This window comes from Telmatherina bonti (genome assembly GCF_933228915.1).
Source record: "Telmatherina bonti genome assembly, chromosome: 2".
NCBI lineage: Eukaryota > Metazoa > Chordata > Actinopteri > Atheriniformes > Telmatherinidae > Telmatherina > Telmatherina bonti.
The window spans coordinates 22,839,827-22,864,416 of NC_136620.1; the positions used below are offsets into that span (position 1 = coordinate 22,839,827).

The 24,590-nt window shown below is 38.3% G+C and overlaps 1 protein-coding gene across 1 annotated transcript in view; it reads left to right on the forward strand.

Annotated features, from left to right (window-relative positions):
- Window positions 1-24,590, forward strand: part of peak1 (pseudopodium-enriched atypical kinase 1) — a 105,250-nt gene that overhangs the window by 58,174 nt on the left and 22,486 nt on the right. Inside the window, exon 4 of the mRNA XM_079252406.1 lies at window positions 20,668-24,153. Within this exon, the coding sequence (XP_079108532.1) occupies window positions 20,804-24,153 (3,350 nt within the window). The 5' untranslated portion in view covers window positions 20,668-20,803. The remainder of the gene's footprint in view (window positions 1-20,667; window positions 24,154-24,590) is intronic.

Below are 24,590 nucleotides of genomic sequence, written 5' to 3' on the forward strand. Positions count from 1 at the left end.
CATCATCAGGAAGCCAACAGAAAGCAGCTTATGGGTCTACAGAATGTATGTTAACTACACAAAGACATCAAATGCTCCAGAATATTTGCTGGTGTGTTTATTCATTGTCTCACCTGCTGACCATCTGGAGTTTTACTTTGGGCTTAGTGGAAAATCATTACAGAAAGTCCACAGTGAATGGTGGCACTGTCTGCATGCAGCAGGACCTCATTGGCTGATGAACTGATTCGAGTGAATACCTGGCAATTGTACATGTTATATTTGTATATATTCATTAGACATGCTGAGTGTTGCGGTTGTGTTTCTAGTCTTTTAGTTCTGTTTTGGTCTCCAGAAACATTTTAGAAAACACCTCTGTAGGAGTTCAAGCTCCACCATGTTTGCCAGCTGGATGCGATGTGCTTTTTGTGCTTATGACAGCTGCAAGATGGAGCAACAAAGCCAAAAATGAGAAATTGGATGTAGATTTCAGTGCTTATTCCCTGCACTTTGATTTTTTTTAACCTTATATTACCTATTTTATTTTCTAATTAGCATATTTTATTACATAACAAGAAGTTTGAGCCACACACCATCTCACTGATAATGTAGCAAATGTTCATACATATTGTTCTTCCCTTTTTACTAATTAAAAGAATTTTGTTGATGACCTACCTCTTCCTTCAACAGTTACACACTTATTATCTCAGTAATGATCTCTGTTTCCATATGTCTCAGTGCCAGCTGGGTAAAATGCAGCCATCTGTGTCACTGTGTCTCAGCAGGTTTGGGTCCTGCTCTGTTTACATGTGCTCGGTCTCCACAGCTCCCACCACATGTCACTCTGTGTGTGTTTCTGTGTATGTGTTTATAATAACATTAGATAGTTAATGTGCTGAACTTGAAATCTTACAGACAATTACTTCTACTTCTGTTTTGTATGAAACATCTAATGTGCTAATAGACAAAAAATCTAAGGCATTTCCGAGGGGTAGAAGGCTGTGTTAAACGGCGTACTCTCTGGATGAAGTTGCATCTAAGGGAAAAACGGGCAGTCATAAATGTCCCCATGCAAACAAAGTATGTGAAATCTTTACATTCTTAAATTTAAAATTAAAACTATTTAAATTTCATTTAAAATTTCTCACATCCCAGACTGTGCACCAGATTGTGCACCAGCTCCAACAGTTCAGAGCTGGTTGCAGAAAGAAAAGGCACCTTCTGTAAGGTGCCCTTCCTTTCACAGCTTTTTGACATCTTATCTTGTCCCCCCCTTTGAGCATGTTACCTGGAAATGATACTTTCTTAACATTGTGTCTTCCTACTAATTTCTCAAGTAGCCATTATTTTCTGGCAGAGTTGTGTTCAGTGATGGAATGATGTGGTTTACTTTTCATTCTCTTGATGTAGTTGTTTCATTGCCCCACTCTGTTCACCCCCTCCCTGTTAGTTGCTCAGAGAAATAAAAGGTCAAAGTGTATTATAAACCTGTGTTACCAAAGATTAGTTGCTGAAAAATCAAAACATTGGATTGTTTTGGGCTATCTGTGTTTTGTTTTCACTGCTATTACGATTGCTGTAGAAACTACAATGTAGCTGATGTTTTGTTGTGTGAACTTTGACAAGTACACAAAAGTAAATGTTTTATTTGAGACAGAAATTTAGTAACAACACTGTTTTTCTTTTTACATTCCAATGCTGATTTTTTTTTCTTTTCTTTTTTTTTTTTCCCTTTTCCTGTCAAGTCTGTCACATTTGGGAATAAACGGCCTGATTTCATTCAACACATGAAGCCAACTGAGAATGTCGTCCAAACTGAAGCCAGACTTTTGGATTAGCTTAGTTGTTTTCCAAAGAACACCGTTAGCAGGCAGAGAAACAAAGACACCGTTAAATCATTAGTGAAATGAGCCTGTCCTGCATCACCATCAGCCTAACTTTGTCCAAAGCCACCATGGGAAAAGGAGGAGAATTTCTCTTCACAGAAGCTGTTTCTTTTTAGTGGTTGTAATTGGGAACTGTTATCAAATCTGTTCCCTCCCTTTATTTTCACCCAGAGTTGAGAAGTGCTGCAGAAGCAGGCGTTTGAAGAAAGTAGGACAAGCCTTTCCAGCTTAATTTTTGTCTTGGGGCTGTTGCTGTCTCTTGGAGTTTCCTATATATTCAGCCTATAGATTCTCACGCCTTTTCTTCAGAAAAACTAATTAAAGCCTGGATATGCTGGTTTTAGTTCTTGTTGTTTTTGGTTTTTTTTTTGCAAAACTGGCAGATTTTTGACCAGAATTATCTTTACATGCATATAAAATATTCAGTCATATGACAAAAATAGTATATGAGGATATAAAGGAATAATATTACCTGGTCTTGTGAAGTCTGAAAATGAAATAAGTACAGACTCATTGGTTCAAATAAGTAAATAAAATATTGAATTGGAAATAAAACAAAAGTGAAAAATAGAAATAAAACAGTCATAAAACACAAAAAAGCTATCTGCATGTTCAAAAGAAGTAGAATAGCTTAATAAATCAAACCCCTTTAAGTTAATTACATTTCATGGCGACTTATAAATATACAAACTATGAATATAAATATGTAGTAAAGTGTATGTGTGTGTCTATATAAATTGACCGGATTTAAAAGGCCTTATTTTGTTGATTTTCTCCAACCTTTTTCTATTTAAATGGACACAGTTCTAACAGATTTGATGCCTCTTCAACAAAGCGTTTTGATTATGCACTGGTTGTGACCTGCCTGTTTCATATAGACTGAGAGAATTTTATGACAGGTATCACAGCATGTAAATGTGCTGCCTGTCTTGCCTCAAAAGACTTTTTTAGTCAACTATTGCAGGCAGTTTGAACAAGTGTGTCAAAGTGATGTTCCAGTCTTGAAGCCAAAGGAATTTTCTCTGATTCCAGCTGACTGTCGTCCACTTGCCTTCCCACTGGTATCCTCGGGATATCCAGTTCTCAGGGATTTGCTACACTCAGTGTTTGCTGGTGCCAAGCATGCCTCTTTTTCCTTCTAGTGAGAGTAGGAGCAGAGGTGGGAAGAGGAGGGTAGTTAATAAGGAGTGAGGAGCCCATCATGAGCTCTCCAGTCATCATCTCCTCGCCCCTGGCTGATCGCTGTCAGTTTAACAGCACAATGTGGATGATGCTGGTGAATAAGAAACAGCGTGTGTGTGTGTGTGTGTGTGTGTGTGTGTGTGTGTGTGTGTGTGTGTGTGTGTGTGTGTGTGTGTGTGTGTGTGTGTGTGTGTGTGTGTGTGTGTGTGTGTGTGTGTGTGTGTGTGTGTGTGTGTGTGTGTGTGTGTGTGAGAATTTTCGGTGATCATAATTAGCTTTGCATTTTGGCTGTGCAGCATATTAACATCGTTGTTGCAGTTGTACATTTTGTAGAACCAGCATGTGTTAAATTTCCCCTTGACATGCCAAAAAAAGAAGAGAAAAAAAAACATGTCTCGTGTGAAAGGCCATCAGGTTTCATGTTGAAAAACATCCAGATCAGCTTTAGTGGTCTCCTACTGGCTTTTTTCTTTGTGGTCTTTGTCTACAATAGGATGGAATTTGCAGACTGCGGATGATGGTTTAGTTTCCCCTGAGAAAACCTAAGAAGTCCTGAGCCAAGCCACTAATCTGGCAATATCACGTTGCACATTTATACCTACTCCGATGTCAAGAACATTGTGAACCCCTAGATGACCATTCAGTCTCATTTACCTGCAACACAAAGAACATCTTGTTCTTTTTCAGATTTATGTGACCAAGTGGAGTTCATGGACGTCTGTAGGAAGTACGGAAGCTTTTTTAAGTCACATATATTACCTACTGTAATTTCAGAAGACACAGCCTCATATTTCTCTAAAATTAATTATGGATTTCTGTTCAGCAACTGACATTGTTCAAGTTTACGAGCTCACTGTATATTCACTATAAAACATTTAGAAAGTTTTCTCTATAATAACTTCACCATAAGATAGAAATCCAGCTACAGTTAAAAGTGGCGCTGATGGTTGCTTATCAGTCTCATCATAGTTCCTGTTTTAAAGCAAACCCTTCTTTTTCTGTTTTAGTCCAAATAGTCATATTATTCAAAATAAACCGCTGCATTATAGAGGACCTTAATTGCATAATACCTAAAGTTATTTAAAACTACCTAAAAACAAAAATAAATTAATTAAAAATACAAAAAAAATAGTAAGCAATTAAAAATGGTTAATATAAATCAGTAAAATAAAAATAATTATAAAAAAAAAAGACTGGAAATAAGATGTTGCAAATTTGGGGAAAAAAAAAAAAGTTCTCAAATTAGCTTGCAGGTAAAAACCTGCTGCTTGTGAGTTATTCATTCAGGAAAATAGCTGCTGAGATCATTAATCAAATAGCATTATCTAGTTTTATAAATCTGAAGCTCAGCTGTTGCTGGTCTGCAGCATCCTGAGGCTGAGAAGGTGTGCTATGTCACTTCACAGCTGAACTACTATACACAGCGCGTCATATGCTAGCAACTGGATAGTGACACTAGTTGAAAGTGCACAATGGATAATATATCAAAGAAATGCCAGAGCAGATTATCATATAAAGAGAGTCAGATAAGAGTCAGCTTCAGACTGACTTTTACTGGATGGAAAGAGTTTAGATTAGAGTTAGTTGCAAGATAGTTGCTAAGTTAAACATTGTTAGGTGCAACTTAGTGAGAAAATCTGTCTGTTTTGTTTTGCTTTTTGTAAAGATTCAGAAAAGTCTCCGGTATGCAGTTTGAAATCACATCTCCACATATAAAGTCACATTTTAAATCCACCGTTCCTCCATCTGTCTTATAATCTATGCTGTAAAATCAGACTTGGAATATTGTGAATAGTGTGTTGAAATCCAGTGGCAGTATGTTTTTAGAGTGTGCACCATGTGTCAGACATGCATATTTGTATGTAAGTAACAGCTTCCTGCTGGTATACCATCCCCCCAACATACTTGCTGTTTTCCAAGTAAATATTATGTAATGGATTCCAGTTGTTTTTTGTTTTTTTTTGTTTTTTTTTAAGAGTGGGTAGTGTGTGTGGTTCAGTCTGTGTGTTCTTTTTGAATGAATTGTATACTCTTTCACATCTGGCTACATCTGCTTTGCCAGTGTTGTGGTTTTCTGGAGTCCAGCTGGGTGGTCTCTACAGGGACCTTCGCCAGTTCTTTCCAAGAAAGTAACATCTCTCCTTGAACATACACAAAACCCAACGTGACACTGGCATGTAGGTGCTGCTTACCCTCCTTTACTTTTTTCTGACTTTTCTCTAGTTAACTATTGCTGGTTTCAATTTACCCTCTACTTTTGCAAGCATCTCCACAGCATGATGTTGCAATCTCTATGCTTCACCAGAGGGATGGTGTGTTTGCTGTGATGTGTGGTGTTTGCTGTCTGCCTAACAACACCTTGTCTGATGACTAAAAAGCTCCATTTTGGTCACATCAAACCAAAGGACCTTCTTCTACTTGACCATGGATTCTCTAACATGTGCTTTGGCAAAGTCTAGTCAAGATTTTATACAAGTTTTCTTCATCAGTGGTTTTCTTGTTGCCACTCTCCCATAAAGCTTTGACCAGTGAAGAATCCCCGCTACACTTGTGTACGGAGTTTCTCCCATCTCAGCTGCTGAAGCTTGTAACTCCTTCAGGGTAGTCGTAGGTGTCCTGGTGGCCTCTCTCACTAGTCTTCTTCTTCTTGCACAGTCACTGAGTCTGTAAGGATGGTGTAATCTTGGCTGATTTACACTTGTGCCATATTCCTTCCACTTCTTGATGATGGATTTAATTGAGTCCCAGTGGCTTAGAAATTTTTCTTTGTATCATCCCCTGACTTATACTTTTCAGTGTTGTTCTGTCCTCAAGTTGAAAAGATCATGTGATCATGTGATTTTATGTTACATATTTTTCTCTAACGGTCATTTCTTTGCATAAATAAGTTTTTCTTATCACATTAACATTTCTGATTTCATTTTTTGTTTATTTTTGGTCACCAAATTATGCCAAATTATGTTGAGTGAGATTTATTTACCAAAGCCATAAAAGTCTGAAACATCTTAGTGGGGAATACTTTTTATATAGAGATGATTCCCATTTTTAATATTTGGCTTTTATTAGGGTTTAAAAATAAGTGATTTTACATTTGAGATACAAACATTTCTGCATGCACAGAAGAAGAAGAAACTATTGGCTAATATTTATCATTATCTTTAACAGCTAAAAACTGTAGCTCTGTCTGTTTTGTAGCTTTAGAAATTCCGTCTAATTCTCCTCTCAGCTTAGTGGCTAAAGACTAATAAGCCACAGCTTCAGCCTCTTCTGGTTATACTGAAACCACACTGCAGAAACACATGCAACCGAGACAGTTAGAAATGCCAAGGGGTGATGAGTAAAGCTCAGTGCTGCTGTGAGGACATTGTTTTGACAGCACCATCTTTCTTTTCCCTCCCTTTTGGATTTTGTTTTGGGTGTTCCATGTCAAATCTTTCAGTGAATCAGTGAAAGATGAGCTTATAATGAGGTGATTTGGTTGTCACGTTGCTTACTGCAATCTGTCAACAATACTATCACTAAGTGGGCTTGTGCACCTTTTTTTTTTTTTTTGTTTGTTTACAGCAAGCAGACCAGCTTCTATAGAGGATTCAATGTCAATGTTTCAGCTGGGATATGTACTCAGATTTTAACCAACTGAATTTGCTCGCTGCCTTTCCTTCACAGTTCATTATGTACAGTTAATAGGTCAGAGATGTTTTGATTACACAATGCAGTTTGCATTAGCTGTGTTGTTTTCCTCTGTACATTTAAAAAACAACTGATACATCTCCTTTACTCCATTTACGCTATTTAGTCTTTGTTCACGTTTAGCTGTCAAATGTAAAAACAGAACGGATGAAAGCGTTTCACTAGCAGGATGTCTACTTAGGGTTTAGAGCTCACCGGTTGTGTTTCTTCTTGGATTAGAAATCTGAAAGCCTACTATGCTCTCTCTGCCCAGGACACAAGGAAAACAATATGTTTAAACATAGTGTATAAACATGGTGCAAGTAGAAAGCACCCCAATATTTAGTTAGTATGGATGAGTCTTTGATTAAAAATAAAAAAACAAAAACAGCATTTTAGATATTTTAAAGCCCATTTCAACGATGTGAAAAGATTTCAGCTCAAATGTTTTTCATATCTTTTTTTTCTTTCTAGTCAGCAGCTTACCTTTTATGTTCAGTTGTGTGTGCCGCTGCTGCATATTCTCTTTGTAATGCATGCAGGAGTTGGAGGATTGGCTTTTGCACAACATTGGCCTGAGGAAATTCTTATCTCTGCTCATATTCTCTTAACTTTGGATAAACTCGTGTTTCCAAGCTTCCTCTCACCTACTTTCTTCTGTTTTCTTCCCCTTGGTGGTTTGCTTGTCCTTTCAGTGACTTGTTTAGATTGTGAAAGAACCACCTGGGAATATCTGTTGATTATGTTCAGTAACACTTGCTGCTACTCATTTTTTGGCACATTAGTAGTTGTTAACCATTTATATGTATTTGCCATGGATCCACATACATGACAGCTGCCACATGAGGTCCCTAAATGTGCAAACAACTTTGTGAAATGAGAATCATCTCTGCTTCAAAACAGCAGAAATGGTTTTGTTTGATTGGGGCTAGCACCGTTTGGGGTAAGTTAAGCCTTACAAGGCATAGAAGAAGAAAGTATGTATGGACCAAATTTTGAAGTAGTTACCTGTAATATGGTCTACACTTGATCCCAGTGGATCTATTTTAATTTTCTAATGAAAATGTGTTGATCACACTTGGACACTGATATCCACTGTTGATTTTCAGCTGTCCTATGCACTTGAAGTAATTTCTCTACCACTACATGTCAGTCATTCTTACACACTCTACCTTTTAACTTTACCTGAAAGATTCTCAGCTAACTGGTGTGTTACCAAATGTAGCTACTACTAAAAACACATATTGGTTAAGCTAATAATTCCTGGTAGCCATTTATTTGTTGTATGCTACTTTATATTCATTTTAATGGGATTCTCCATTCCCTGTAAAGGGCCTTTTATGCTTGGCATAGAAGAGGAATATCTAGACAAGTGGAGAGCTTTGTTTGTCTCCTGCATCAGTTACATGTCTAATTTAGATCATTTTAATGGGTTCAGAAACTCCATTTCACGTGAAAAAATGGAGTAATACCCCTGAAAACACAGGGACAGTGCTGAGTTTTGTACCTGACATACAGGCAGCAAAAAGAACAAACCCAAGAAGGGGAAGGGAAAGAAGACTGTACAGAAACTGCATAGGTACATAAAAAGCACCCGAAGAAAACGCAGATAAAGTTGAGGACAACAACCACAACAACTGTAGACATGGTGGAAGTATTTGAAGAAGGGCTGTGTGAGTGTGTCCGCAACTACAGCCCATAACTGGTGTTAAAACAGAAAAGTGAACTCTAGTACTGCCCCACTAGTGGATGAAATGACTTCACAATTATGGCAACGAAAAAGACGCATGGAAGTGTGAGGGTGTTGATGTATGTCATTGTTTGAATGTAATGGTACACAAGCAGGCATAAATAAGAGTCCGTTGTTTTATTCCACTGACCCTGTTTTTCTCCTTAAAAGATTCACTTACTGTGTTTCTCTGTTAGATGCCCTCTGACTCAATCCTTAAACGGCTACCAAGCAGTATTTATTTATTTCTTTTAACTTTACTTACTTTAATTTTAATGAGAATGGGGAGTCCATTGAAGCTCTGCATTAGTTATGAGTACAAGCACATCTTATGTTAGCTGAATAATTATTTCTACTTGTAACACAAGTTCAATTGAGCAGCTAATGAGTCATGCTTGCAGAAAAGCTCCTTGAAGCTGGAGTGACACAATCATTTTGGCAGCATTTCTCTGTGGACACCAGCTGAAATGTGGGAGAAATTGGGTATTGTGTGGAACAGCTCAGCCATGACTTGGAGTTGATTCTGCCTCTTTAACTGAAGGGGGGTTTATGCAGTATATGGCACATGCAGTAATATTTACATACAATGAAGCCAGTCAGGAAGTTCTTATTTTAGTCTTTTAACCAAAAACACTTGAAGTGAGTCGGACAGAACTGCAGATCATTTGCACAACTGGAGAGAAGTGGAGAGGGAAGTGGTGAGAGAAGTCCTAGTGACAGCAACGTCAGCATGCTTGAGGAGTTAGAGGAGGTTAAATTCCAATCTTAAAACAAAATTCTGTCCCAAAGCTCATCCTTTCTCACAGCAGTTTAAGTAAACATCAATGTTTGTGAGTAATGATGAGGGGGGGGGGGACCATCCTTCAAAATGAATTAAAGTTTGGTGTAAAGAACAACACAGAGAAAGTTTGGGTGCATCTAAACTTTTTGCTTCAGCATCAGTGCAAACACTACAAAAAGTACGCCTTGTGAGAGTTTTATGCCTTTTATCAAATTGAAGTTTTTTTTTCTTCTTCTATAATTTAAAAATAAATTTGATTTAAAACCAAAAAAAACAACAAAAAAAAAACATGGATGCTACATAGTGTGAAATGTATTTTAAAAGAAAAGTTTCCCAGTGTAAATGTGGCATCATTAACAGGACAGCTGTTGTTGCTTTTGTATGTCATGAAAATCCCACATCTCATCCCATTATGGATTCAGCCTTCAGATTCGGTCATTCCTCTATTAAATCCCAGACTGAATGAGCTTCTACTCCCTCTTAATTAACATTCTGTGTGTCTAAAATGAGCCCCCATCATAATCATATTGACTTTTCCAAGAGGGAACCACATTGCCTTTCTGTGGAAGGATGAATGTGCAAGATCCTCGTCAGATTAGATATTTAAACTCGTGTCTGTGGTTTTGATGTCTCACTTCTTTATATGTCACTCTTCATCTAGGATTCTTTTCAACTTTTCTTTTTGTTGCTACCTTTTGTTGCCTGACAAAGCCTTATATCTCAAAGTTATCAGAATATGCTTCGTCTTTTTTGTCACATAGGAATGTTGTTGGTGCACATGCTATCTTGAATGTTGCCAGGACTTTTCCAGTAAGACTTTATTGTAACTCATTTCAAAGAAATCCACCAGTAGTGTCTGCTACTGGCAAAAGAACTGTAATTACAGCCACCTTGCTTGGAACATCTTAACATCCTTGGAGAGTTATTTTAGGCCATTCAGAGGAGAACTGACTGCATTTGTGTAACCGTCTACAAAACACGAACAAAGTTTTTTAACACCAATTAAAATTATTTACTTGTACAATAAGAGGACCTTCACCGGATCCAATCATAAAATACAATCTCTTAAAAACCCATTACTCTGCCTAGATGTAGGAAAGTGATGGCTGCAGTGATAAACCATTTATTAACACCTCTGCAGTATTTGTTGTACACATCTTACGGTTCAACCTTTATTACATGCGAAACTGGGTCAAACAGCAGTTGGTTTAATGTGTCCATTGAATTGTTGTATGTTTTTGTTTCAGTTTATATGCGTGGGAAGGTAATCAATGATTCACCAAACAAACTTATCATACATGTGAGTATAGTTAAATTTACTGCACACACATTTTTAGATACTTGATCTGTGATTTTGTGAGATGACAGGATAAAATCAAGACTTTATTAGAACAAAGCTGTAGTACGGTAATAATTCAATTCACTGTTTTTCAAAAAGATACAGAAAGAATGAACTGGAGAGCATTAACAAAGAGAGCATTAGCCTCATTTAAGTCTGACTGAGTCTAATATTCAGAAAGGATCTGATCCCCAACCACAGAATATGGTATGGTGTGAGGTGTGAGGTAATTATCAGCACTTTGATTTAGTGTCATTTTGGCTAGACTTTGTTTTTTTGTTTTGTTTTTTTTCTTTTCTTTTTCTTTTCAAAACACTTTAATCTTTAAATATCTTCTTTCCAAACACACTACTTCCGTTAACTGCTATATTTACCTTTGCTTTGGGTGTGTGTAAGCGTTTGCTTGTCTCTCTTGGAGATGTATGAGGGAGGGCTTAGGCCACTGCTAATTACAGAAGCCCTAGGACTGCAGTTGTGGTACAAATAGAAGGGAAAAATAAAAACTTTTTTATAAGATGACTGGTCATAAATGGCAAATTAGACTTAATCATTAAAACTGGTTTTATCATCCAACCCTAGTTGGACTAAAATGTGTACTCTCATTTCACCGCATTTCATGGTTGATGGATGCTTCACACACACTTTTGTGTTTTGTTTTTTGTGGCTAATAATCCTTTTGAGAGAAAAGCATGTTATACAAAACGAAATGTAACATTAAAAAGTTGTACCTATTCATTCAAAACTTTAGAAATTGTTCTATTAAGTTAGCTAATAAAGGCTATGGTGCATTTTAAGTGCACTCTTAAAGCTGAATATCCCTAAGTTCTGTTAGCAGTGTATATTTCACAGTACAGCATGGCCTGTCACAATGAATTGTTCAGTAAAGAATTCTTACAGCTTTTTCTAACCTGCTACTGGAATGCAGTCACCGTAGGTGTAGATGTTGATGTATTGCTTATTTAATGGTTGTGCCTTCCAAGCAGGTAAAATGTAATAATAACTAAACTTTAATATCCCCTGCATATTTCTGTGTGCATATCTGCATTGCAGTATAGTACTACACTATATCACATTTGAAAGAATTCTCACAGTGTCCAACACTCAAATATTCTCACCACTCACCCACCCGACACATACATACAGGCACCATTATTGAATCCCCTTTCTTCCACCTCAAACAGAAGCCAGACTCTGGTTCCCCTGAGTCAGGATCAATCTAACCAGGTGGAAACTGGTGCAGAGATGAGGTTGTGGTGGTGACGCTTCACTTTGGCTGAAATGTACTGGCTAAACACACAGTGACATTTTTGAAGTCTGCCTCAGACAGCTCCCAGAGGCTTTATTTCCTGCAGGATGAGTATTTCTCTGGGATGTCAATTCACTGAGCTGTAACTAATGGAGGAACCAATGGGGAAGGGTTCAAGTGGAAAGGTGAACTGAAGAGATAGAAGGTGGTCCAAATGTTTGCACATAACTTTTGCAACTGGTTGTCTTTCAAACAAAAATTTATAGTTATAAGAAAAATGTATCAATTTATCAGCCTCATACTATATAATGGAGGGAGTCAAGAGGTGGATTCATCCTAAAGATATCAATAACAAACATTTACATTAAACTGGGCTAGAATACAGTCATAACTATTGAGAAAAATAAATCATTCATCGTTTATTCTGTTTCTTGCAAAAATGTTTCCAGGCTGCACTTACCTGAAGATCATGGCCAGTTTGCTCACATTAAAGACCCATTTGCAGGTTAGAGCCCCTCTTAAATCAGTATGGAGAAAAATATAGTAGGAACTGATGTTGAATTAAAGCACATTTAGAAATACACTCTTTGGGCTTTTGGACGGGTTTCTGTAAGATTTTTTCCTACTGCTACTTAAACTACAAGACAGGAAGTGACGTAGGGAGAGGGAGACAGTGTTGTACTAAAAAAAGCACCTCTGCCATGAAAAGCACTCCCTCGGGAGGAGTACAGTAAAAGCAACTCACCTGTAGATGATGTGTATTCATTATTACACTTAAAATAATGGATACATATCATCTGTTTTACAGGTGAGATGGTGTTACTGCACTCCTACAATATTTTTCTATATGCTGATTGAAGAGGGGCCTCTAATATGCTCTTTGAACTGACTCGTGGAACTATTTATTCATTCTTAAAAAATCAGGTAGTGAGGCCCGTGTGTTATGCATCAGCCTCCCCTGTGATGCATTTAGTGAATAAAGTTCTAACCTACCAGACGCTCCTCAGAAGTTATTCTTATCCCGGTACAAATCTGGGTCTCACTTGGCAGTCCCACGGGGCTTGTGTCTTGGTGGTAGTGCCACCAAGCAGCAGGTGCTGAGTGATTCTTGCCTGGCGCAAAACCAGACAGTGTTTGCTGCTATCAAATTGGGAGCAGATGGTCACAGATCGAGGTCCAATGCTGAATCTCACATGAACAGCTAGCTCCGCACCAGATGGTACAGCCACAGAAAAATGAGACTGAAACAGAACTGTGCCCTCAAGCTCCCCTCGTCTTATTTGGTGGTTTTTGTTTTTAATGAGACAAAGCTATGTTCTTTTGTGTGGTGTTTGTCATCTGCATTAGTGGTGTGCTGTTTTCAGTTTTTTGTTATGCAGAGAAAGCCACAAGTAGTATTAACAACGTTTCAAGATTTTTGTGGGTATATGGAATTAAACCACAAGCCTTTGCTTCCAGTGAACTTGTGTATGTAGACATATATCTCTGAGTGTGGATTTGTTTTAGTTTGTTTCATGTTTTGCATAGCCGCCCAGCCAAGCTGTAGAAAAGTTTCCCTGCTTTTCTTACTCTGATTAAGTCGTTTTCCAACACAAAGTGTTTCATTTGTGAAACAGAACAGGCTATCATAGTAATAATGGCTTTGTCTGATTTATTTAGCAGTTTTCTTTGATAAGTAAACTTTTGGTTTATGTTAACTTATCGAGTATTCTTGTCTCTTTAGAGCTACGGGGTACAACCAAAACTATAAGTCTTGGTGTTTTCCAAAATTTTAACTGGTTTATTGTATTGCCATTAGCCAATTGTCATGCAAATTGTACTTTGGACCAAAAAAAAAAAAAAGAAAAGAAAAAAAAACATTTTAATGACCACAGTGTCCTGATCATGAAAGTTTTCTTGGTTTTTTTTTTCACCACAGTATTTAGAAGTGCTAAGACCTAGGATATATGGGTTGTGATGCTGACTGTCATCTTGATCCACCACTTGTTTTCTTTTGCATTATCAGTATCTTTTGCAAATTTATAAACAATTGGTATCTGACTTGAGTGTCCTTGAACTTTTTAAGTTTTACCTAAGGATGTGCATGGTGTTGGGCTTAGTTTAACACATTTGGTTTGGAAAAATGAGTATTTGGAGGCTCCTAAAACATTGTAGTGGCAGATAGCTAAGACCCATAAAAACCAAAGACTTGCTCTGAACCAGTCGGCAACCTCCGGCGGTTAAAAGTGAAGCCTATGCGGAAGTGCATGAAACTGCAGTTCCCTTTTCATCCGCTAGGGGCTGGCTCCAAAACAGAGTGAATCCCCACAGATTCCCATGTTAAAAAGGCCAACTTCACGGCAGAAATAAACATATTTACAGCCTGGTTCAAAAATCCATTTTCGGTTTATAGGTCAGGTTTACCTTCATGACAACTGTGGGGGGAGTGAATTTTTTTCTAACTCGCCCGTTTTAAAGTAATTTAATGTCAAAGTTTGGCAAAATTTAGGGGCGTGTCCTTTTGATTGACAGGTACCAATCTCCGGTTTAAAGTAAGAAGAATGTAGGACAACCGCGTTTTTAGCCGGTTAACAATGTGACTTAGCTTTAGCCCGCTTACCTCCATCAGCTAGTTAGCTCTTGTTATTAGCTTAGCTCGGTTAGCTTTTAGCTACAGAAAGCTTGGAGTTCGCTCGATGTCAGTCATACACCATGACGCTCATGGCTGCCCTCTCAGCTCCACCTCTTTGCCCATATTCATATTATCCAGGCGACGCTGCCAACAATGGCGATGGTAGGAACCGCCCATCGAGCTTCAGTTCAGGTCTTCAGAAACCGATGGGTGACGTCACAGAGGCTCCGTCCATCTCTTTATATACAGTCTATGGTCTGAACATACCATTAGTTAAGCTTAAAAAGAATCACTTAACGCATGAAGTTGTGGTGGAAGCTTAAATTTAGTTACTGATGAAACTCTGTTTCATGTGTGTAGTGCTTATATTCAAAGCATAATTAGCATTTCAGTCTCATATGCTCACACAGAGGTGGCAGATCTCTTGCCAGATGGCGGCTATCCCATCTGGAACCATTTTCTGTTTTGCATCTTCCTTCAGGTCTCTTTGCATGTAGGCATGGGGGGCTGAGGATCAAACCATGCCTTATTACCTCAAATAGCAGCAAGGTGTACCGAAGGAAATTTCAGTCATTCATAAAAAATTTCATTAAGAAATGAGTGAAAGTGTCACAAATCAGTTATGCATAAATCTTTGTTGGATGAGGCTTGGAAAAGCTGTATGATGTTAATTTAACATATAGGGTAACCTAGTAATCCTACAATTTCTTGGTGACAGTTTGCATAAATGAAATCTTGCTTCCCTATTTATATAAAGAGGTAATGGAGAGATGTGTATATTCCAGTGCAAAAAGTTGTAATCAGGAAGAAAGTGTAACTGCTTGGATTACAATGTGTTGTATAGGCACAAGTAGAGTAAGAAATGGGAGAAAAGGAAACTTTAGAACCATCAGATGAAAGGCAAATGACGAAGTCTGAAGGTAATATGAAGGTAATATGAAAAAACACAAGAGCTTTTGTAAGTTAACAAACTGGACCTTATCATCTCTCACAGCTTTTTATCGCCAGAACAAAGTTAACATCGCTCTTCTGTATGCACTTGTGTTCTCCATCTTTCTGGTGGAGAACTGTCATTTATTAGTCATCAGTGTGTAAAAATAAGACATTAATTTAAATGACCAACAATAATGGCTTTGCATCATTAAAAATGCCTTACAGGTAAGGAAGTGATAAACAAAAGCATTATCTAGGAGACTAAAGACAGCAAAAAGATTGCCCATAGCTGATGTTTAGAACTGTGAAATAGCAGGGAAATTAAACAAACAAGATAGAGGAAAAATATGTATAAATGCCCTTCACTTTGGTTTTCAGCCATCAAGAACTTGGCCCTGTCACTAAATCTTTCTCAAAAGCATCAATCTGGACACACAAAAACTTTATTAATGATCAATATCAATAAAACGAAATATCACGAACACCCACAGAGCAGAACTTCCCACCTCATACTCACTGTAGTTCTAAAAAATATTGTTTGCACAGGTTTTTCTTTTGAATTGATTTCCTGTTTCAATTGCTTTGCATAACTTCTGTTACATAACACTAAAATTGCTGTCTATTATTAGGCTGATGACCTAGTGTAGGAACACTTGTTTAAAAAAAAAAGAAAAGGAAAAAAATGTTAATATTGAAGAAGCTTGGACAGAAAGGTTTTATGATGGAAAATAAAGGCTTTCAACCTTTAATATATTGGAAAAAGCAGCATGGTTTTCACCATGAGGTTTTTTTTTCCCGTGGATGGATAAAATGGTCAATCAAATAAGAGAATTTTAATGAAAGAAAAAATATAGCTGCCAAGACCACCAGTAGTGGTTTATGTTGGTTGAAAAATGTTGCAAAATTGAATATTGAATATTTATATAAAAGGATAATCAGAGGAAAAACTTTCCAGAAGCCAGAATTATCTTATTACAATCCACCCTTGAGTTGATTTACATAATTGTACTCGTTGGCTTTGGCTTCCACATAAACACAACAAGACACTTTTTTCTTTTTAAATTCCAGAGAAAACTCTTCTTTTTACCACTGCCAGGCAAGAAGAGATCCCAGTTTAAAAAAATACATTAATATAGTTTGTTTTCTAAAAATATTTTTCATTGCCAGTTGTATTAGAGTGGTGAAAAAACAGAGGCTTAACTTTGTTCTCTTGTATCTAAAAGAGGATGAGAGTCAGAAATTAACTGATCAATTCTGAATGTTATGACTTGAAATGAACAAAGCTAGCCCCTCATGATCTGGGTGTTAACTTTTGTTTGTCCATGCGCTTTCCACAAGTCTGCCTCACAGATACGTACGTACCCAAAGTATTACAGCCCTGACAGATTTGAAATTAGATTGTTTAAATCATATAGTGTTTCCTGTGAGGATGTGGTCCCTGTATGAGGATGTAAATTCTCTTCCCCTTTGCCATATGGTTAGGAAAATTTTGTTCAGAAATTCCTGTCGTATTGTGTCTGGGGTGGGCAGGGTGGTAACATCCGTCTGTACAGGATCTGACATATGTGACTCTAAGACTGATTCATGCATCTCTGTCAATATCAGAGCCACAGAGACACAGCCCCACTTTTGTTTGAAGTTTAGTTCAGTCGTAAAAGCACAAAAATCATTCCAGATGTAGTTGCATTGAATAATACATACGCATACTTGTTTAAAATGCGAAAAGATCAAGACTAAGTCAGTAATTAGTAATGCAAAGCCTTGTTTCTGAAGTGTCTAAAGGGGTTAATCAGTATAGTTTATACTGATAAATGCATTACCATTTATATGCAATGGCTTTCAAGAAATTTTTGTAAAGTGTCTCTGTTGTCATGGTGATATTTATTTAGTCACACATAGTTACACAAAATAAACTTAGCCTGCTCATCTAAAGTATTGTATGAAGATATCCCCTTCTGACCTAAATGATCAGCTAGGCGTTCCAGTCCAGTCTCGGTTTTTACAGGGTCAGGCTTTGAACTGCAGGGCAGTCAATAAATCAGAACACCATTTCATTAAGCTGATCTGAACCACTTTCAAACATGTCAGCATTTGAGAATATGTTTGACAATTTATTATTATGAATATTTTAATTTGCACTTAACAGACAGCAGTATAACATGTCCTAGTGCTGTAATTACAAAGTTTGTCCATCAAAGAGCGCTCCAGCTGCTGTGCATTGGTTCAATTGTAAGTCTTCTCGTTAGTTTAGAAAATATAATGTTAGCCCTGGTGCAGTTTTCAATAAATCTTTAACATAATCTTGTCTTTGGCAACTGTCAGAATAATGAACTCTTATTACAACTTTTTTTTAGTACCACAAAGCAAAACACTTTATCTTCCATGTAGTTGGCACACAGAGTAGATGGTCAGTTTGCTATTTTGACGACTGATTAGTCGTAAAAACATCAACGTGTCACCTGTTACCTGCAAACACTAATGTACAGTATGTGATGTTTGAGCTTGCAGCCCAAGTAGTATGGGAACCACTGGGCTATGGGATGGAGATTAGAGCTGCACAAGTAATCAGATTTTGATTGTTATCACAATTTTGGTGGTCACGATTAAATAAACATGATTGTCAACAATATTTACATTTAAAACGCGAGCTCTGCTGCATGCATCTGATCACTTAAGTTCTTAACCAGTAGTCTGCCAACCACCAGGAGGGCGAACGTGTGGCTAAGGCTTCCATAAGCTGCCTGAATATCAAGTGCGTGCACACCTTTTACCAGCAGCCAGTTAAGTATCGTTTGATTGGCTGGACATTTGAGGTGGCCGTGGTTAACACGGAAAAGCATGAAGCGGTGAGATGCCGTTTCCGCATTTTTCCTGTTGCAGGTAAAACAGATTATTTTGATTAAACAGCTGATTGAGGTGGTAAAAAATACAAACATTTTTACAACATGTGCTATTAAAATACATAAACCCCGCCGCGTGCACAACCTGCCCTGTCGCGGACGAAGTTGCTCGTTAAATATGAAATAACCAGTTTAACTGCACAAAAGCATTTATACATATATATGTGTGTGTGTGTGTGTGTGTGTGTGTGTGTGTGTGTGTGTAGAGTTGCCAGGTAGATTGTTTACAATAAAAATTCCTTTTTTTCTCAGACACAATAGATGATCGTGATTAATAATCGTGATAACAATATTGATCAAAATAATCGGGATTATTATTTTGGTCATAATCGTGCAGCCCTAATGGACATGCATGTCATTAAACTTGAAAGAAAAACTGTGACTTTTTGGACTGTATTAATAAGCTGTACCTTTAATGCAAATCCTTTGTTTTTTTATTTTATTTTTTTTCAATATTGACCTTATGAGGCTATCAAAAGAACTCAAATGGTCCTCATTCTGTACTAACAGACAATTAAAAAGCTAAATTTTAATGTTAAGCCTCCACTCTTGGTTCGTTCTCGCTCCTTTTGTATTACAATTTTTTCTTACAAGCTCCGAGGATTTAGATTAATAATGAAATCTTGCTTTACCTTGCATCTCATGACCTTGAAAGTAGTTCAGAGCAGGATATTTGTAGAAATGATGTGAAAGCTGGTTATGTAACACACATATTCTTGTGTGAAATTAAACTTTTTTTTAATTGGTTTTTGAACATCATACCATTTATAATCCATGGATTTAATGTAAACGTGGTGTCTGAGACTTGCTTATAATTGGTGGTGTAAAAGTGAACTGGTCAAATGGGATGAAGCTAATTTGAATGGTAATGAGTTTTCCTTTGTCTTCCCGCCTCCACTGGAATCATGATTTTCATTGAAGTGAGGCTTAAACTAATTTAACACATGCCTCACAAAGACATATAATCCTGTCCTTTCTTTTCTTTGACTATATCTAGCAAATAACTGGGGTCTGGTCTGTGTAATAACTGGAAAGGATTTAACATGGAAAGCTCTGCCAATGTGCAATTTAAACAGTATAGAAGCATGACCTGCTGGGCTGAGAAAACAGGATGTGCCTGGTGCTGATAACCTGAGAACCTGTGGGTAGTCACATTTTAAAATATCAATATTAATTCTACAAATTTAATTGTATGATTTTTTTTTTTTTTTTTTTTTTTCCAGATTCTGCACTTTTTTTTAAAAGTCTCTCATTTTTTTCTTTTCTTTCTTTCCTCTGCTGCTTTTCTGTGATTCTAGTTAATTGAATTTCTAGGATTTAGGACTGACTACCTTCTTTAGGTGCCACCTTTCAAGATAAAGTTTTTTGTTTTTTGTTTTTTTTTATAGTCTACTGTGAAAATCATAAAGTAATAGTCAAAATGTGTAATCTCCCTCTTTCTTGGTTGGATAGTATTAAAGAAATTAGAGTAAACAGCATTAGTCATTTAATATGCAGCATATACTTGGTTTCAGAGGATATACTCAAAGATACATTTTCATCAGGAGAAGAAAATTAAAAAGAAAACAAATGAGTTAAAATTAAAGTTTAAAAATGTATTTTAATTTATGTTAATATGAAAAACTACATTCTTATACAATTGTTAAAAAAGAAAATAAGCGAAAAACTAGTGTAATAAGATCAACCCTGAGAGTCTTTGACTGTATCCTCATTTTCTGGTATGATTGTTTGCAGTTGCAAACATAACTTAGTTTTTGTTTTAAGTGAATTTTGGGGGAATATAGATTCAAAATTACAAAATATCCCTTGACTTCTCTTTTACTTTCAAACTTTAAAAACACTGCTGTCAGATTTCAATACAAGTGATCTCCACTTTGATTTTACCTCTGCATTTGATAAGATTTTTGGACTTAGGTTTTGATGCAGTGACAGCGTCAGTGCCTTTCATCTTGCCTAACCCTGTCAACACTGACATCAGATAGCTATTTGGAAAATAAACTCCCTTAATCCTCTTTCCTTTTGCTTCTTTGCTTTTCAGGACTGGTGGGTTAGGAGACAGATCAATGCCCCTGAGGAAGGATTAACATTGTGTAGGGAAAGCTTGCCATCTTGAGGAGAAATGAGAGCACTGCTGTCTTTATTCATTTCATCTATTAATATTTCTTTTTCTGCCTCTCTTCTAGTACAATGTACCACTTTTTTCACATGTTTAAAATGTTATTTATATTGTCTAATAGAATTTTGTTTAATTAGCTGAGTGTTTTTTTTTTCCCATGCAAGAAGTTTATTATTGTAAAATACAACTGTATTATTTGTGTCCAGAGGAATTACATGTGGGAAAGCAATTCTTTTCAATTAATTCTAATGCATGCTCTCTTTCTCTTGTTTTTTTTTTTTTTTTTTTTTTTTTAGATCCAGTGTTGCCCCACATTTGATGATTAATTTGGGTTCATCAATGTTGCTCTACAGTAACGTGCTGTACACTGTAACTTAATGGAGGGGTTTCCTGTCCATTGACCTAACAGGCTGCCTTTCTGGACCAGCAGCCATGTCGGCCTGTAGCACCTTCACTGAGCACGTGTGGAAACCAGGCGAGTGCAAGAACTGTTTTAAACCTAAGAGTCTGCACTGTCTGGCTCAGAGTGGAGGAGGGAAACCTCCATCTGAGCACAAGCCTGCATCAAATCAGCAGCTAAATCTACCAGCTGCTGGAGCCAAAGCCAACCCTAACCTTACCACCAACTCTCAGAGGGCTGGCAGTGGCCCTGTACGCTCAGGACATTTCCGTCCACCAGTGGCCAAGAAACCAACTATTGCTGTTAAGCCCACTATGATGCTGCCCTGTTCTTCTGCAGTACTGGATTCAGATGGTAACCAGCAACAAACACAAAATGTCATAGAGCAAGGCAAAACATCAGCCTTCACGGTCTGGAATCGCAATGGATTGAACTGTAAGAGGCCTAGTGGGCCAAGCAACAACAATGAAGGAGAGGATGCTGGTGAAGAGATTGAGGGCTATGGACAGCTCAGCCCAAGGACACCTAGTGGAAATAACAATAGTGGGTTGACAGATGTCCTTAAGGAAATTGCTGGTTTGGCCCCTGGCTCTAGCCCCACACCCTTATCAGGTTCTAAGGATTTATTTTGGGGTCGAATCAGTAGTTCATATCGCAGGTCCTTGGAAAGAGGCCTACCAGCCTCCAGCTGTCTAGCAATGGGAAGCAGCAGCAGTTGTGGTGGTGGTACTGCTCAAAAACGGGTATCCCTTAGTGATAGCGCTAAGATCATCAGCACAGAAGGTGGGCGCTTCTGCTACCCAGAGTTTTCTAGTGAAAGTGAAGATGAAGATGAAGACGAGGAAGACACTGATAAAGACGATGATGAGCATGAGAGCTGGGATGAAAGTGATGAAGAGTTACTAGCTATGGAAATCCGTATGCGAGGTCAGCCACGATTTGCAAACTTCCGTGCAGCTACGTTGTCTCCCGTGCCTTTTGCTGCAGGAAAAAAATGGAACACTGTGCCACTACGTAACCGCTCACTACAGAGGATATGTGCAGTAGACTATGATGATAGCTATGATGAAATCTTAAACGGATACCCCTCAATGGATTCCAATGGAAGTCTTCTCCCCTATGGTCCCCATGATTTGCAAGGCAGTGGCTTCTTGTCAGCTTCAGATTCAGCTACTTCTCCAGAATCATCATCATCACTACCAGAGGATTCTCGAACAACTTCCAGCAGTGGAGGCAGTGCCCACTCTGCTCTTAAAAATGGATTGCAGTCACCCAAATCTTGTCAACTACCTGTTCTGTGTACTTCTCCGACAAACAAGGAGTCTTTCACTAGAGCACTGAGTCCTCTCAAGATGTTCGAAACACACAAGGCAGTACTGGCCATTAGGTTAGAAGACCAGGATGGCAGAGAAGGTATGCCAATGCCGCAAGCTCTCCCTGGTCAACCAGTCACAATAAGTTTTAGTCCCACAGAGGAGCAAGCTAAACCATATCGTGTAGTAAATTTGGAAAAATCAATGATATGTAAGCCTTATACTGTAGTTGATGTGTCAGCATCTATGACCAATAAAAATGAACAGTTGTCAGATTCTACCCCACAACCTAAAAACTTGTCAAAGCACTGCAGTCCTACGTCATTTTGTAGCACATCTGTAGTCCAACCCTTGTCTCCAAAGTCCCCCATTGTCCCTACTTCCTTTTTAATGCCAACAACACCTCCCGTTGCTGGTCTTTCCCCACAGAAGAAACAAGGCATCACACGCTATCAGGAGGTGTGGACTTCAAGCACAAGTCCTCGCCAAAAGATACCTAAGATAGATCTAGGAGGTGGAAGTAATGCAGGCCCCACTAATGCAACTCAGCTCTGCAGTCACAAGTCAGCTCCCACTTCTCCGATTGCTGGGTTGTCTTCCTCCCGCACTGTACCTGTGAAATCCCCCAACTTATCAGAGATCAAATTCAACAGTTTCAATAATGCAGGTATGCCTCCTTTTCCCATTATAATTCGAGATGAGCCAGCCTATGCTCGCAGCTCCAAAAATGCTGTCAAGGTACCTATTGTCATTAATCCAAGTGCATATGACAACCTAGCTGTGTATAAGAGCTTCTTGGGACTCCATGGCGAACCTCTACAGCTAAAAGGGCTTGGAAATAGGGTAGCCAGCCACACATATGAAGAGATTGGATCATCTGATAGTGTCCAGTCCTCCTCAACAGAGAAAACTCTTTCAGGTAGAGGAACATCGGAGCGAGCTTCCTTTGAGGAGACCAAATTTCCACTTGATGCAATGTCAAAAGCACCAAATTTACAACCTAGAGCCACTACAGATTCTTGCACTGTATCAAGCACTGTAATAAGCTCCACAGCTGGAGCCCTCTCACCCACATTAGCAAATGCTCCTGCCAATATTACATTAACTGCAACTAAAGCCCGCCATACTAATAATGCTGTTACACTCACTCATAAAAAATGTGGAGATGCTACTTGCAGTAAAGATGATGACACAGGCTTAACTCATTCTTCTGGGAAAAAGACTAGCCATCGGGAGGAGGCCAGTACTGTGTTGTCACAGATTGTGGCCTCTATCCAGCCTCCACAGTCCCCTCCAGAGTCACCCTCGGCACAGTCCAGGACTTTCAGCTCTGAGGAACTTTACGCCCTACCACCTGATGCCATGAAGGAGACACTTAGTCGACCTAAGTCTCTTTTTTCCACCACTGATGGCTGTATGTCTAAGCCAAAGAAGGACACCTCCGCAAAAGTTCTCTCCAAATCCCAGAGTGCCTCTGCTGCTGTGACACTCTCTAGCCCTCGGTCAGAGCCCAATGCTCCCTTCCCCCCTCCAAGATCCACGTCTTCCCCTTACCATGCTTCTAACATACTTCAGAGACATTTTGGTCATTGGACAAAGAGCTCTGCTTCTAGCTCTCCTGTACGACCCAGTGAAGGTGAAGGAAGTCCCAGTGGAGAGGGAAGGCGCATTTCATCGGAAAGCTCCAAGCCTAAACGCTGGATCTCCTTTAAGAGCTTTTTTCGGCGACGGAAAGATGAGGATGAACAGAGAGAGAAGGTAGAGAGAGAGAAAGAGAAGGGGAAACTGGTTGGCCTTGATGGAACAGTCATTCACGTGCTTCCACCACCTCCTGCACAGCACCAACACTGGTTCACTGAGGCCAAACCCGAGGATCCCACACAGAAACCCACCATTATTTTTACCTACAAACCGGACAATGGCAGTAATCATGGTGATGGAGAAGGAGAACTACAAGTAGAGGAGTGCAGAGAAACTGATTTGCTAGCAACTGATGAGTGCAAGGAAACTGAAGGGCAAACTCCAACCCCAGAAACCCATGGACAAGATGTTCACAGCAAAGACCTCAGGTATGTCCAGCTTTTTTTTGTTCTGCTTGTATATTAAGAAGTAACACTAAATACATTTTTATTTAGTGGACAAGTTATAAGAACTACAAAGAAGCCTTAGATTTCATGCAGGACACTATTTCCTTTCTTACAAAGTCAGGAAATTGGGAAACAAAACTACATTAAATGATGTAAATCCATTTTACAGAACATTTGACATAGGTGCATCCAATCATCTTAGAAAAAACACTTCACATCAACAGTGTGTGAAGCTTTGTACTGTGGAGCTTTTAAACATAACAAAAGTGATAAAAATGTTCAAGATATGTAAGTGGAACTATAAAACAAACAGGATTATGGCCTGAAGACAGTGGTCCAGCACCACATCAATGAAGGCTAAATAAAACAAAAAGGTCAACATCAAATCCTAATTTAGACCATGGGCAAATGCTTCCACA